The sequence below is a fragment of the Danio rerio genome, chromosome 25 (assembly GCF_052040795.2).
Source record: "Danio rerio strain M-AB ecotype USA chromosome 25, GRCz13ab, whole genome shotgun sequence".
NCBI classification, from domain to species: domain Eukaryota; kingdom Metazoa; phylum Chordata; class Actinopteri; order Cypriniformes; family Danionidae; genus Danio; species Danio rerio.
This window is the reverse complement of record NC_141045.1, coordinates 17321705-17338861: the sequence shown is the minus strand read 5'-3', so window position 1 is coordinate 17338861 and position 17157 is coordinate 17321705. Positions and strand designations below refer to the sequence as shown.

The 17157-nt window shown below is 37.6% G+C and overlaps 1 protein-coding gene and 1 long non-coding RNA gene across 11 annotated transcripts in view; one reads left to right on the top strand and one right to left on the bottom strand.

Annotated features, from left to right (window-relative positions):
* far1 (fatty acyl CoA reductase 1) overlaps positions 1–17157 on the bottom strand; it is a 52130-nt gene that overhangs the window by 30216 nt on the left and 4757 nt on the right. For all 10 annotated transcript variants that reach the window (XR_015525621.1, XR_015525622.1, XR_015525627.1 and 7 more), the window contains 1 exon segment: positions 3224–3443. Coding sequence is in view for 3 of the 10 variants with exons in the window: in XM_087310625.1 (XP_087166751.1) it covers positions 3224–3412 (189 nt within the window). In the remaining 7 variants the exon portion in view is untranslated.
* LOC147830847 (uncharacterized) lies at positions 7005–15364 on the top strand. Its single transcript, XR_015526370.1, has 3 exons — positions 7005–7147; positions 12224–13455; positions 14081–15364. It is a non-coding gene; the product is annotated as an uncharacterized LOC147830847 (long non-coding RNA).

Sequence of the window (17157 nt, the reverse complement as noted above, 5' to 3'; positions counted from 1 at the left end):
ACACTGTATAATCTTCATTGTAAATAGTTAAATAAAATAAATCTTTGTTAAACTTACAAAAGGAGCAATTTCTTGTGCCTAAAAGCAAAGTCACATGTTTAAACTTGCAGATGATAAACATTTACAATGGATAAACTCCACAAAATGTCATGTTTTTAAAATTGCTCAAATACAGTCCAAACATATAAACTCAACATTGTATATCCTGCGATGTTACTATCGAGGACACGCACATTGTGATATTGATTCTGAAACGATATATTGTGCAGCCCTAATTATTTTAGTTTTTTTATATTATTATTTTTAATATATCTGCATTAAACCACCTTGTAATTTGCAGTTGCACCCTGACCACAATCAAATACCACAGACTGGCCAATGAATGCAACATGCAGTACATTACTGTGAAACCATGTGATCAAGGTTTGGAAGAAATGCCCAGCTGTGCTCATATTAATGTTGTGTAAAAAGCAAACATTTACGAGCGGGCGATAATATTTATCTGCGTGTAATCTAGAATGATCAAAGCAGGCTGAATGTCAAAGTCGCTGCAAATCTGCATCAGTGATCTGAATTGTGCATCTGTGGCTTAGTCAGAAATTCAGCGAGCCCTAGTTTGAAACATTAAGAAAGCAAATACAAAATCTAGCTTAGACTAGATTTATAGCTGACATTGTGTGTTTCCTAAAATGCAAGTAAATGGCTACCAGCACTTTAAAAACAAACAAAAATATTTTGCCACAATATAGAGTCAGGATTATGGTTGACCAGGCTCCACAGTTCAGATACGTAGAGTAACTACAAAGGTTTACAATAATAGACTGAAGGTTTTTGTGTTTTTAGGTTCAGTGTCTGTATGAGCATTTCAAGCAAGTTTGTAGATTTAAGAAAGATTAATTGTACTTATTTATCTATACAAAGAAGATTACACAGTATTACACTGTGCACTATAGCATTTGTCTATGCCTGTTTTGTTTTATGCAGGTGCTCTAGAAAATCAGCCCAAAAAGTTTTATATCTTATATTCAAAATCGCAATATATATTGAAGAAAAACAAAATACACACACAATAACATATTTATTATTATATATTATATTATTATTATTATACACAATAATATATTATATATATATATATATATATATATATATATATATATATATATATATATATATATATATATATTACTGTATTTGTGTATGTGTGTGTGTTTGCCTTTTGACTCTAATGTTGTGTTCACACCAGACACCGAAGGTACAACAAGCGCGAGTGACTTACATGTTAAGTCAATGCAAACGCGCAAATAGACATCCTGCATCGCTATACGCGCAAATTATGCTGCGCAGATGACGCGAATGGCACGGTGCGAATGGCGTGATATGTGCGAATGGTGCGATATGCACTAATGGTGTTATTAATCGTTTGACCAAATTAATCGTTTTGAGCATACACATGAACAATATTATTTTCTTAATAAAATCCATGTTAGCCATTTAGCAACGAAGCAAGAATCACTGGGCAGAGAGAAGCCCTGCCTATCACACAAATCCGCGTCTGTTTTGAAGTGAATTTGACGGGCGAATGAAGTGGATTTGAAGTGCGAATGAAGCAGGGTTTGATGCACGAATGAAGCGTGTAAACTCCAATGTTCACGTGGCTATTTATGCGCGAATAGTACGATTTTATCCGCACGTTCCGTGTTTGGTGTGAACACAGCATAAAAGTATTCTTTCTTTATTGGTCTTACTGAAAAAAAAGTAATCTATGTAATCTAGGAAAAAAATGCTTTTGGAGTCTTTTCGACTCCCATTGCTGCGGAGAAACAATCCTTATCAGATTTTTGAGGAAACAAATTTAAATATGCAAATACTTGATTAAAAATTCCAAAAATAAAACAGCAGGCCTTTTCCCTTCTTCACATCCCAGGGTTTATATTTGTCAAATTTATAACTGATGTCATAAAATATATTTAAAAATAGATTACAGCTATAATAAGCGATGCAACGATTCAACTGACTCATGATTCAAAACGATTCACGATACTAATTTCAAGATACGAGTTAGTCTACATTTTTTAAATAAAATTATTTGAAACTAATTTAAGGGCGATGCGGTGGTGCAGTAGGCAGTGCTGTAGCCTCACAGCATTAAGGTCGCTGGTTTGAGCCTCGGCTGGGTCAGTTGGCGTTTCTGTGTGGAGTATGCATGTTCTCCCTGCGTTCAGGTGGGTTTCCTCTGGGTGTTCCGGATTTCCCCACAGTCCAAAGACATGCTGTACAGGTGAATTGAATAGGCTAAATTGTTCGTAGTGTATGAGTGTGAATGAATGTTTCCCAGTGATAGGTTGGGCTGAAAGGGCATCCGCTGTGTTAAAATGTGCTGGATAAGTTGGCAGTTCATTCCGCTGTGGTGACCCCAGATTAATATAGGGACTAAGCCAAAAAGACAATGAATGAATAAAACAAATAAATAAAAAGCTCTTTTATTTTTTGTCTTAAATGCTGCACATTTTTTGCTAAATAATATCTTTTCTGCCATAACTAAATTGCTACTCTAAAAACAAATTCCAAAAAAGGTAAATAAATAAAGAATAATACAAACTAAAAGACTCATTATTATAAACAAATTAAAACTGTGACTGTGCTGGGATTTTTAAAAAGAAATATCAGCATACTGTATCTACTGTATCATACTGTATAACAGTTTCTTAAGCAGTTTGTGATGCATTTTAGAAACAGGAGATAGGCCTCTGGTCTAATGCGCCACCTGGCTTGAGAAACACGTTCTCAAAGACTTATATTAAGTCATTATTTGGGTAGCACAAATATTCTGAATGCAATTGGCAGAATTCAAATGGGCCATTTTAATCTAGATTAATTTCAAGATTACAGTGAGATTAGGCTAGATTAAAGTTTTTATTTATGCCCACCTATATTAAAAGTTAACCTGCAGTAATATAATATACAGGTGATGTCTATGTGTACATGATCAATGAAGTGTATTAAGTGTTTGTGTTGTTCTTTAAGTCCTCGGACGATCAGAATCAATCCATTTCTATTCAACCACGTGACCATTAAATCGTTAATCAAAATATTAGTGTTTGTTGGAGTAAGTGCTAATACTATCATAATACAGCTGTTATCTTCATAGACATTGATCTTGGTTTTTATTCTTTAACTTTTATTCATCCAACCTCTGTCTTACAGGTCTGTGTTTGCTCACCTTACAGTTGATCATGTCAGCGATGCGAGCATCAGGAGCCTGTCCCGCTTTAGGCCGCACAAGCACATACGCGGCTTTGACACCAGGACAGGAGCGCAACAGCTTCTCCAAAAGCACTTTCCCCATAAATCCCGTGGCCCCCGTGATGAGCACATTTTTCCCCACGTAATACTCCGGAATGGTGACCATCCTGAGTGCACCTTCCCTCCTCTGTTACACCCTGAAAAACACCATCACGAGCATTAATCACACTTCAAATATGCGCAAACATTTCACAAGAAAGACCAAAACAGAGATCTGCACAGAAGCTCTAAGCCGCGGTTTGAGAAATCGTGCCGTTTCGTTAGTCTGCTGTAAATATTTCATGGAGGTCACTTCCTTCCTTTTCCCTGCCAAGATCTCACTCCACAATTACTGCATGACACTCCAGTCTTTACCCACTGGAGACTTTTTCAAAATAATGTCCACTTTACTTAAGAGGTGGTGTTGTATTACTGCACCGGTTGGTTTTGACTTGGCGGATCGATTAAAACACTTCTAAATGGCCTTTAGGGGCATTGATTGTAAAAGCTGTACAAATCACTAATTGATTGGACAAATTGAATGCATCGTAAAGCCACAAAACACACAGGTTTATTTACTCTTATCTCCTGTCTGCTGATAAGAGGCCAATAAAGACCATGCAAAGTAGATACAGGGTTAATAAGTGATAAAAGAAGAGATACTGCCAGTGTTTTCACAAACACTACTGTTCAGCACTTTTAAGGGGAAAAAATGAACAAATAAAGATAAATTCATTAAATGACAACAGATATTTGTTGCAGATCAGCTCTGTTTATGTTTCAACAATAAGAAAAATCATAATAATTCAAATAACAGCACTTTTTAACATTTCCCAAATCAGCTTGTCAGAATGGTTTCCAGTTTCTTCCTTTTTCAGCATTACAGATATATTTACAGAAATATTAATTTTTTCTAATGTTTGCAAACTAAAATGATTCAGAGATCAAGCAATCCGACTGAATTGCATTTTTTTCCAATTATAATAATTTTCCTTCAGATAAGTTTGTAGAATCCGCTGGTTTGGGTGATAGCGGCAAATATGGCTGCACGATATTGGGAGAATCTCACATTTGGATATTTTGTATTTCTGCGATATACACGCACTGGCCACTTTATTAGGTCCAACTGTTCGTTAGTGCAAATTTCTAATCAGCCAATAACATAGCAGCAACTCAATGCATTTAGGCATGTAGACATGGTCAAGACGATCTGCTGCAGTTCAAAGAGAGCATCAGAATGGAGAAAAAAGATGATTTAAGCGACTTTGAACTTGGCATGGTTGTTAGTGCCAGACAGGCTGGTTAGTGCATTTCAGAAGCTGCTGATGTAATAAGATTGTCACGCACAACCATCTTGAGGATTTTCACAAAAAGAGAAAGTACCAGTGAGCGGCAGTTCTGTGAGTGCAAATACCTTGTTGATGACAGAGGTCAGAAGAAAATGGTTAGACTCAAATAACCACTCGTTAAAACCGAGGTATGCAGAAAAGCATCTCTGAACACACAAACACGTCCAACCTTGAGGCGGACAGGCTACAGCAGCAGAAGACCACACCTGATGCCACTCCTGCCAGCCAAGAACAGAAAAACTGAGGCTACAATTCATGCAGGCTCACCAAAATTGGACAATAGAAGATTGGAAAAACGTTGCCTGGACTGATGAGTCTCGAATTCTGCTGCAGCATTCCAGAATTTGGCATCAACAACATGAAAGCATGGATCCTGCCTTCCTTGTATCAACGGTTCAGGCTGGTGGTTGTGGTGTAATGGTGTGGGGGATATTTTCTTGGCACACTTTGAGCCCATTAGTACCAGTTCAGCATCCTGTCAATGACACAGCCTACCTGTGTATTGTTGCTAACCATGTCCATCCCTTTATGACCACAGTGTACCCATTTTCTGATAGCTACTTGCGGCATCATCATCTCAGACTGGTTTCTTGAACATGACAATGAGTTCACTGTACTCAAATGGCCTCCACAGTTACAGATTTTATTCCAATAGAGCACGTTTGGGATGTGGTGGAACGAAAAATTTTGAGGAATATTTCCAGTACCTTGTTGAATCTATGCCACAAAGAATCAGTTCTGAAAAGCGAAAGGGGTACAACCCAGTACTAGTATGGTGTACATAATAAAATGGCTGGTGAGTGTATATTGCAATGCGAATACTTCTTAAATTGGGCAGAATTTTACATTTTAGATTGATTGAGGCGATTGTGTAGGGGATTGGATCTCGAAAAATTATACATAAACAACTTGCAACCATAGATAAATAAAATATAGCAAAGATAAAAGTAAATTATAGGTTTCTGGAGAGTCTAACAGTACACAGATAATTGAACTATTAACACTGCATAGTCTTTATTGTATATAATGTAACCTTTATTAAAGTAAAAACACAAACATTTCTTATGGCTGAATGTTTTAAACCACAGGTGTCAAACTCAGTTCCGAAAGGGCCGCAGCCCTGCACAGTTTAGTTCCAACCCTAATTAAACACACCTGATCAAATTAATTGAGTCCTTCAGGTTTGTTTGAAACCTACAGGTAATTCCGGCCCTCCAGGAATTGAGTTTGACACCCCTGTTTTAAACTCTGAAATGTTGAAATGTTCACACAGTAACAGGCCTTTAAGGGGTAGTTCACCCAAAAATACTCACCCTTCACTTTCGTTTATGAGTTATTAAAATATCTTCTTTTGTGTCCAACATAAAAAAGAAACTTGTAAACTTGAAAATAGTGAGTCAAGTTTAACTTTTGGGTGAACTATCTCTTTAAAAACACATGCAGATGATAAACTTTTACTTCATTATAATTCAACTCTGGATTGATAATAATCAACTTTAATTCCAACTCAGCATTGCAGATCCAGCGATGGGACTATTGCGGATGCACACATTGTGATATCGATGCTGAAATGATATATTGTGCAGTCCTAGTAGAAACAAACAATTAATTTGCATTTTGGGTAAATTTCAACAAAAGCTGATTTCACTACTTGGCAAGCTATTGCCACATAAAACAAAAGCTTTACATTAGTATTTATCTATGCATATAATCTATTATTATCTAATCTCACCATTTGATAAGAACAATTTTAAGTCTCACTTTCATTTTAATCAACATCAGAATATGATGTTTCAATCTCAGTCTGAAATATTTTCCCCCAAAATTTTCCAGCCACATCATAAAATCCTTTACTGTGAACTTATCAGGCCACTGAGAATAAAATGTTCCCTCTGGACATGTGCTGTTTTTGCAGCCTCGTTCTGTCTGCTGTTGCAGCCTCGCATTGTTTGCTGCATACCTCCGGTGCCAAGTTCCACAGCTGCAAGTAGCCCGAACACGGGTACAGTCAGTGCGCATACTGCATGACGACCAGGCTTGGGAGCTTTCCAGACTCACAGGCTATGATCTGTCTCAAAATGTCTCTTAAAAACACTTAGTCAAGTGCATAGCTTATTCCAAAGCAAGGGCAATCAGCCAATCTAGAGCTAATGGGTGCCAGTTTAATTGTAGAGGTCAGGTGGATTATTCCAGAAGGCGAGACAAGATGTTGTGCAATCTGACTTCTTTCCAAGAGCCGCTCAGCACTTCTGTGACTAAAGACCCGAAGCTGCATCTGCAGTGACACTGGCATTAAACAGCGTCTAACAACAGGAAGCACAGCAAAAAAAAAGTTCAGGCACTATGGTCAAAAGTAATCAGCCCCTATACGAAAAACTGACATTTTATGACCCCAAACACTTACTGGGCTACTGAAACTAAAGGCCAAAAGCTCTGGAGTGACACTGGGATTTATCAATAAACAACACAAGAAACTAGGGTTGTCAACTTTGGGTCTGCACCAAATCCTTAGGGTAGGGTCGATAGATTGCCATCATCTACCACAGACGGCTGATAGACATCACAATGCTGAGCCAGCATCGAGATCCTCTGCCCCACCCCCGTTGCAGCAACCCGCTCGTGAAAAATACACACTATGGGTCTACTCACACGATGTTATCCGAACCATGCCCAGGCCCATTTCCCTGATCGTTTGAGAAGTGCAAGTGTGCTGAATCGGGCTCAGGCACGGTTGGAAGAGGTGTGCCTGAGCGCGGTTCACTTGGGCTTTGGTGCGGTACGCTTGTGTGTGAGTGCAAAACGCGACTAAGCCTGAAACTAAAAGCGAGACATGACTTTTAAGGGACTGTTTCATATGGATTAATTAATCATTCTTACTGTTCAATAGGGCTGGGTAACATTCCAAAATTTTCGATACAAATACCCTGAATTCGATACCAGTTCCGAACGATACTTTTTTCGATACTTTTATTGTAAGAAATATATTTTAACAAGATTACATAACACATAATCTCAGAGAAACTTTGGTTTTATTTTTTGAGGATGTTTGTGACACTTTTCACAGCTGCCTTATCTCTAAGACCAATAAACAAAGGAACAAAAGCACAAAATAAACAAAGTGTAGTTCACACAATATATTAGTTAGCCAGCATTACTACTTTGAAGCCACTTGAATCATTATACAAACAATCCATAAAAACACTTGATAAGAAATCAGTTCAATTTCACCATTGTTCAATATTAAAAGAAATACAACCTGCTTGGTTGGGAAAATGTAATTAAATATGTACATATCTGTTTAATGTTTAAGACCCTACATAACCCGACTTCACCACCAAATCAGTTTGTGAATATTAGAACGACTGCTTACAGAACAACTAGAGGTGATGAAAGAGGGGACTGTATTATTCCTCTCAAAAAAAGTAAATTCAGTCAGTCGGTATTTTCAGTGAAAGCTGCTAATGAATGGAACTCCATCCCACCAACAATTGGAAGATCATGCACTTTTCGTTCTTTTCAGTCTCATGTTAAAAATTGGTTATTTACAAATCAGCATTGTCAGCGTTAGTACTGTATTCTTGACACATTTGTACTGTTTGTCTTTGGCTTTTTGTCCTCTTCTGCTGCCATCAGTCTGTTCTTGTTTTTTTACTTTTTAATTGTATTTTATATATGAAAATGTATTTAATGTTTAATGCTGTGCTTCTATTTTAGGTGTGACTTTTTAAACATTCTGTAAGGGGTCTACAGATTAAAAATAGCCATTCTTGGCTAATTCTGGCACATTTTACAATAATGTTTATTAATGTGCATTGACCCTGTAAACAAATAAACTAAACTAAAAAAAAAAATGTTTTTGGTTCCTTTCTGGGCACTGAAAAATGCATATCCAGTAAATCTAATCTTTCTCCACAGTAGAAAAAGACAGCAAACCTATAACAATAAAATTTGTAACGGCCCTGTGGCATTTATCTTTCAGCAGGAGCCGAGACTATAACGTTAATGTGAAGAAAACATGAAAGCTAAACTGTTAATGCAGCCAAGGATAATGACATTTAAATAAGATAAAGTTTAATGTGAGGTAAACTCATTTACTGTTAACCTTAAAAGCATTTTAGTATCAACTTAGCTATCCCAAGTCATCGAAACAGTACATAGCGTTACACAGCGTACGTTAGGTCCAAAAAAGGATCAATAAATTTACCTCGCACCCTGTTTACACTGTCAGGTCCAGATGCCCAATTCCGATTTGTTGACTATATCAGATTTTTTTGTCTGTCGGTTTACACATTCTTTTAATTGTGACCCATATCCAATTCATGTGTTTACACTTGCCATACAATTTACGATGCATGCATAAACGTAGGTTTTAGCATTTGTGCCACACTAGCCACGATGGAATTTGTCATTTGAAATTCAAATGAAAATTGTCATTTTTAGCTCTGCGAAATATGCGAAGTATAGTATAAGCAGTAAATGATTCAGTCCAGATTTAACTCCACACAGTTTATGTAATGGTATGGCCCTGATGTGTGTGTGTAGTTGAAGATGTAGCCTTTGCCTGTGTGCGCACTGGTGTTGAAGAGAATAAAGTTGTTCTATGTGAAGCCTGAAGTGCGTGTATTAATAGCGACAAAAAGCACGTTTCAACGCAAAGTTCACCCAACTTTAAAATGATTTTGAGGCGGAGGAGGTGGGAAAGGGCCGTCATCGCAGCTTGCGCTTATGGTTTATGTGCTGTAGGGTTGTAACGGTATGAATTTTTTACGGTATGATAATAGTCTAAAACAATACCATGGTTTGACGGTTTTGTGGTATACGGTATGTTACAAATGTTACAAAATAATAGAACAGTGAAGCAAATTTGACTTTTTCCAAATAATATATTTTCAGTTACTATAAACAACACCACTTACAATGAACAAATAAAAAAATAAGAAAATAATAAATAATGTGTCAAAGTTCAAATAAAGTCCAAATAAACATGGTGCAAATCCTCAGTAAAAAAATAGATATAAATATTTACTATACTATAAATAGTTACATAACGAAACTAGATTCAATATGGAACATCCTTAGGTTTTATGTGCCAGCATGGATATGGTTGTCTGTGGATATGGATTTGGATATGGTTGTCTGCAATGCAGACAAACAGCTGCACCTTCATTTGCGTCTTTTGAAAACAGCAAGAGCAGCAGTTCGTCTTTGCTGTGTCACTGTTTTGACATGTTTCAGTGCTGCTGTGCATGCAAAAGTACTTAGTATGAGAATTATTTCATGCAAAACTTTTTTTTTGCATTTTATTTATCTCTCATTCTGTGTTGTTCAAAAAGCTCGTTTTTGGTCCACAAACAAAAGCGAAACCTATGCTTATTGGTTGTGATATAGCGAGTTTGAACCAATCTGGGCATGGAAGAGGGACAATGCATCAATGTATCGTGTCTGGTTTGTCCGGAGACACAGTGACGAGCGTTTCTTTGTCAAATCAGCGTTGTCAAATGTTGATGACGTAACCGCACTGATTCCGGAGCCTCCGGAGCCGCGAATGTTATGTGATACAGCACTGGAAAGCTGAGATTCTCTTCTTTATGCCAATCTTTGAATTGTATGAATCGGATCAGCGGATCAAAAGTTATTAAACATTTAAGAGCAATACTTATTTTTTGCCGCGGGCGGCTGTCTCGGTCTTTAAGGGTTAAAACCATTGATATGCAATTGTTCATGGTATGATAATCGTGCACGTTCAAATCGTGGTAGACCGTTATACCGGTATATTGTTACAACCCTAATGTGCTGTATGATGTCCTCCATCATTCAGAGAAATGTGTGGGTACAAGAGAGATCTCAGGTCTGGTGGGAGCAAGTTGTGGCGACTGACCACTTTCCTCATCCGTGTTTCCTCTGTTGTTGTTGTTGTTGTTGTTTACCGCGTCAGAATCTCCACACACGCTCTTCCTTCTACGTCATTAAACCACGGAGAAGCACCACATTGTCACAAGTTTAATGATGTACAGAACAGAATGCCTCAATAAATCCGATCTGCCTGTTTACATGACAGTCGCATTGTCACATATCCGATTTATTTCCACATATGAAGGAGGCCTGAAACCGATCTCTGAATATCCGAATGGATGCGTTTTTTTTGTGTTTACGCAGTAATAGAATAGATCCGATCTTTGTCACATATGAGCAAAAAAATAGGAATTGGGTAACATTAAACTGGCAGTGTAAACGGTGGCTGAACGGTACACAAGTATGTCTGTTTACCTTTCGCAGGCCAAGCCATTGCGCAGTTATCCACATCAGTCACGGAGGACGACACTTGTTGGAGGCCCTGAGTCAGGAAAATACTTAGAGGATGATGATGATGACTGCGCCGGCGTGATCTTCTTGCAGTCAAACACGGAGCAACTTTCTGCTCGTAAATTAATTCCATGTACTGTCAGGTGTTTTATCATATATGACGTGTTGCCAGTATTGGTTGTGATAACTTTTTTACAGATATTGCATCGCACACTGTTGCCGCCAATCTTTGCAAAATGTAGCTATACTTTTGATCGCTTAAACACTGTTTGCGTTAAATTTATGCTATGCTTTAAAGTGTAGTGTAAGCATTACAGCTTCACATTTGACAAGCTCTGGGCGAGTGGGCGTAACCGCCATAAACTACTGATTTCCAAGACAGCCTCGCCGCAGCCCATCACCAGCATTTGATCCATGCATGTTAAGGATGCTGCAGGTTTTCCAGCTCACTGATGCTGACTTGGGTATAGATATTTGGAACCAAACGAAAATAAATTTTCCGATACGCGATAGTATCGAGACGATTTGGTCGGTGCTTAAAAAGTATCGAAAATCGGGACCCAGCCCTACTGTTTAATGAATGCAAACTGTCGTAGGGTTTTTAAGACGCAAACCCCCCACTAGGCACGAAAGCTGCACACCTTCAGCAAACCCCATAATTCCTGCAGCACGAGGACTTTATGATTGTTTATGAGCGCCCAGTTCAAGGCAACTATACATAGTGCGAGTACACCTTTGGGCCCTGTTTACACTAATACGTCTTTGTTTTAAAATGGCATTTTAGAACGAAAACGATCCACATCCATACTGACGTAAATGTAATATTTAATTACTCTTGTCTCCATCTAATGACTCTTCAGTCTTTTAAATTAGGTAATCCGTCATGGCATCAGTTCACGGCATCAATCATTAGCTTTAATACACGTGCTTAGTAATTTTAGCGAAAACCTCAGATACTGTTGATGGGTTGCTGTTGGTTGTTTATCTTTTTTACCAACCAAGTTTGTTGACGCCATTATAACAACAGAGATCCCTTTGCCTATTCATGCCAGAGTCCCAGAGAAAAATTGATTGACAGGTGGAAATTTGTGTTTAACTTATCTTTATTTATTTATGATTTGGTTATGGGTAGGCTACAAAAATTTAACTAGTTATTGAGTATTTATTAATAAATAATTAATTCACTGCCGCCTATGACGATGATGCCATTGTCCATCCTGATGTTTCACATTAGAAATTGTACAATGCTAAATGGTTGGCATCGCCCAACCCTACCAAAAGTCTAGTGGTAAGGGTGTTGTCACAATACTGGAATTTTCGTACTAAATGGTACAGAAATTTTAAAAATGTCGATTTCCAACTATTCCATCAGGGGATTGTACATATGTCAACTTATAGTCAGCTGATCGAGGCTGCTTTGTAATGCTCCAGTATCTGTTTATGTGTTTGCACTTGGGAACAGCGGTGAAGAATAGTAAACTAATAACCTTCACGGCCAATCACAGTCATTTTTAGCACTGATTGGTACCGAAATTCCAGTATCATGACAACAACAGTCGACACATTGAAGGTGTTCATGGCGACACAATTCCAATTCCCAACTTGAGATCCTTGCCCTCTCTTTGTTTCTCACACTTTCCAGTCTATAATTCCCATTGTCCTATAACAATAAAAGTGAAAACCCCCTAAAACAAGTTATAAGAAAAAAAGTATTGACTTCAGGACCAATCTGCACAAAAAAAAAAAAAAAATTACATTTCCTGCAAAAATCTGAGCACGTTCTTAAACACTGCTGATTAGCCATTGCATTCACATGGTTAACATATATGACTGTGATTGGCAGAAAAGGTCATCGGTTTACACCGCTGTTCACAAAGTACAAAGCGGTTCTAAGCCGCGTCAATCAGTTGATTGGTCTATAAGCTGACATATGAGCGATCCGCTGATGGACCGACACAGCTTTGAAATTGCTCCAATGTCCAGTGTGTTTGCACTTGGTGAACAGCACTGAAGAGTGGTAAACTGATGATTTGGTTTTCGCTTTGTGCACAAACATAATCAGCTGGCATTTCATAACCCTGAAAGGTGACTACACTTCTTGATTCTTGACTAAAGAGCAAAAGCTGCCTCTACAGTGGCACTGGCATTTAACAACATGCCATAGAGGAAGAATTTTTTTGGGGGACTGTAAGATTTTTTTTTTTAGAAAGACTGGCATTTTATGACCCTAAACTCTTACTGAGACTAAAGGATCCAAAGCTCTGGTGTGCCACTGGCATTTATCAATGAGCAACACAAGAAACTAGGGTTGTTTGGGTCTGCAACAAAAGCCTAGTGGTTAGTGTGTTGACACTAGTGTTGTAACGATAATGGAATTTCGGAACTAACCATACTGAAATTTTAAAAATGTCAATTTTCCACTAACATTTGAATGCTGTTGAGATCAATCATTCCATCAGGGGATTGCACACATGTCAGCTGATCGAGGCTGCTTTGAAAAGCTCCAGTGTCCGTGTATGTGTTTGCACTTGATGAATAGCGGTGAAGAATATTGAACAAATTAAATTCATGGCCAATCACAGTAATTTCTGTTGAGCATGTGAACACAATGGCCATTCAGAGGCGTTTAATTATGTGCTCAAGTGTTACCAGGATATGGACTTTTAAAAAATATCAGTACTGATTGGTACAGAAATTCTAGTATTGTAACAAAACAAGTCAACACATGGCACTATGGTGTTTACAGCGACCCAATTTTGATTCCTGACTTGGGATCCTTTGCCATTCCTTTCCCTTTCTGCTCCCCACATATTCCTGTCTATAATGAGATACTATAAGTGTGAGAGATACTATAAGTGTCGACATTCTGGAAAATCTGGACTAAAATTTAAAAAATGTCCATTTCCTGCTAACATTTAAGCACTGATTGGTAATTGTGTTCACATGCTCAACAGATATGACCGTGATTAGCAGTGAAGGTCATTCGTTTACCACTTCAGTTTACACCGCTGTTCACCAAGTGCAAACACAGATACATGAGCGCTGGAGTGTTTCAAAGCTGCGTCAATTGGTTGATTGGTCTATAAACTGATATACGAGCAATCTGCTGATGGATCAACTGATTGACGCAGCAATACGTCCAGTGTATTTGCATCTGCTGAAGAATGGTAAACTGATGATTTTCGCACTGTGCACAAAAGTAATCAGCTCCTTTAAGAAAACTGGCATTGGTATTAAACGACATGCCATACAGAAAGAAAATATTAAAAAAAGGGAGTTTGGGGACTGTGAGAAGAAAAGTTCAGCCCCTGATTTAGAAAGACTGGCATTTTATGACCCCGAACTCTGACTAGATGTCTGAGAACAAAGATCGAAAGCTGGCCCCGCAGTGACACTGGCATTAAACAGCATCCAAGAACCGGGAGCACAGCTGAAAAGAGAGCTCAATGATTGTGAGCAAAAGTAATCAGCATCATATAGAGAGACTAGCATTTTGTCCCTGAAAGCTGACTTTTAGGGTTGGCATTTTATAACCATGACAAAACTTCTGTGACTGAAAACTGCCTCTGCAGTGGCACTGACCTTAAGCAATGTGCAATACAGGAACAAATGCTAAAGAAGGGAGTTCAGGGACTGTGTGCAAAAGTAACCAGCCCCTATAGAAACACTGGTATTTTATGACCCAAAAAGCTTACTAGATTTCTGTGACTAAACGTCAAATGCTGCCTCTGCAGTGACACTGGCATTAAACACTGGGCAAAAGAGGAAACAAAGCTAAATATGGGAGTTTCAGGATTGTGGGCAAATATAATCAGCCATTATAGAAAGACTCCTTTTTATAATCCTGAAAGGTGACTATATTTACTTTAGGTGACTAAAGACAGAAAGCTGCCTCTGCAGTGAAACTGGCATTAAACAAAAAGCAATACAGGAAGCAAATCTAAAAAGGAGAATCTCTGGATTGTGGGTAAAAGTATTCAGCCAGTATAGAAATAATCACATTTTATGGCCTCAAAAGCTAGACTTCTGTGAGCAAACACTGAAAGCTGCGCCTGTGCTCACCCTATCAGCTTAAGTCATGATGTATGAAATACTATTTCCGGGTCCAAAAAGCTACTCATTTGAATTGAGAAAATATTTGTTTATTTTTTAGTCATATCACACATTAAAGTAAATTTTATATAAAATCATGGTGTACACAACAGTCTCTGGACTTTCTGAAACACAGACACCAACATTTTAACAATTTATAAAACAATCACTTTCTGGCCATCGGATATTAGGCAAGTATGCATATTTATTGTGATTGTGATTTTTGAGAGTATCACAACACTTGTGTAATGTTTATTATTACCATTTGTTAAGTCTCTCCACACAGTTTGATAGAGCGATTGAACCTGGAAGCTGCTTTGCGTGGCGTCACACTCAACAACTGAATATACTTAAAAAATAATAATAATAATACTTTTATTTCGGGAATTCGGGGACTGTGGGCAAAAGTAATCAACCCTCATAGAAAAAGTGGAACTTTATTTCCCAAAAGGTAAAAAAAAAAAAAATTGCGATACTTTAATTCATAACTCAAATTAAAAAGAAAATGGTCAAAAATACAATATTTTACATGTTATAATAGGTCTTGAATTTAATTTATAATACCCTTATTATTGAAAAAAGTATTATTTGCACGTCACTTCACCTAAAACTCTCTTTTTGTTTAATTTGTAGATAATCGACCATCAAAAAATACATTAAAATAAAGACACAAATTATAACAAATGAAATTTGTAACAAAAATAGCATTTTTTCCAAAAAAAATTAGGCTATATGAAGTGGTCAAAAATTGTTAAAATGTTTCCTGTTGCTATTTCGGGTTTTTCATCTATTGTTGTTGTTTTTTTTGTTTTTTTTCAGTCTTACCGGGTAACAACCCAAAGTAATTCAAAATTTTACTTTGTGAGTCGTTCTTTTGAAGAGATTGTCGTGGTTGTTGTAGCTACTAAATCATATTGAGATGAACAGAAATGAACCGATTCAGATGTGCAATTGAAACATCAGAAAACCTGAAACAATAAAGGGCTCCACAGACTATTCAAACTGGTCTGTTGTTGCACAAACGTATAAGCATATTAGTATCTTTTCCACATGCAACATTATGTATTGTAAATAGACCAATAATGACAATACTACCGTTTACAAACTACAGTGGCACCGCCAGTATTTTGGAGCCATAGTATCGCGATACTGGCACAATACACAAGTGATTGGGCTTGACAAACCACCTTTAGAAACACTTTTCTCTTTCCATATTACCTCCACCCCTTAACTTTAGCACCTAATTCTCTAAGCACTAATAGTTCATTTGTATAATTAGCACTACTTGTGTATATTGCCTCTCCTTGTTGAACTGCTGAATGCCTCCTCAACTACAAGTCGCTTTGGACAAAAGCATCTAGTTAATGACTAAATGTAAATGTAAGTGAATGTTTACTAAACTTCTAAGGCTAAAGATTAAAAGCTGCTCCTGCAGTAACACTGGCAATAAACAACAAGCAATACAAGAATCGAGGTCTGCACAACATGTCGTTTCAGCATCAATATCGCAATGTGCACATCTGCTATAATCATATGGCAAGATTTGCAATATTGATTTGGGATTATAGTTGACCAGGAGCCAAACTTTTGTGAGCACATGAGATTTTTGACTAAAGAGCAAAAATGTAACGTCTGCCTGTGTTCTTTAAGGCCTGTCACTGCTTGTGCATTTCAAGAGTTTAAAATATTAAGCCACAAGAAATTTTATTATTTGCGACTTCAATAAAGATGCATTTTATTTTATTATTTATACAATGAAGATAATGGAGTGTTAAGGCTGCTTTATATTTCTGAATCAAGTGAATGTGTATGCTACAGCGCAGCCTACGCATGGACGAATGACCCTCGCTGTAGTGCACCTCTCAGAAAATGTAACTACATGTCGCAACGACGCATAGCGAAAGCTCTGTGATTGGTCGGCTTCGTAGCTCTGACGAGTGTGGGCGTGACTGAGGGCTGTGCAGGTCCGTTGGAGCGATTGTTTACAAGTGTCAAGTCCTGTGACGGAGGTCCAGATGAAAAGTTTTATACAGAAGTATAAACCAGGCTCTATTTTGGCTCCTGAAATATTTTGTTTATATCTAAAAAACAAAAATAGATAAAGTGTTTATTTTAATGGCACAAACGA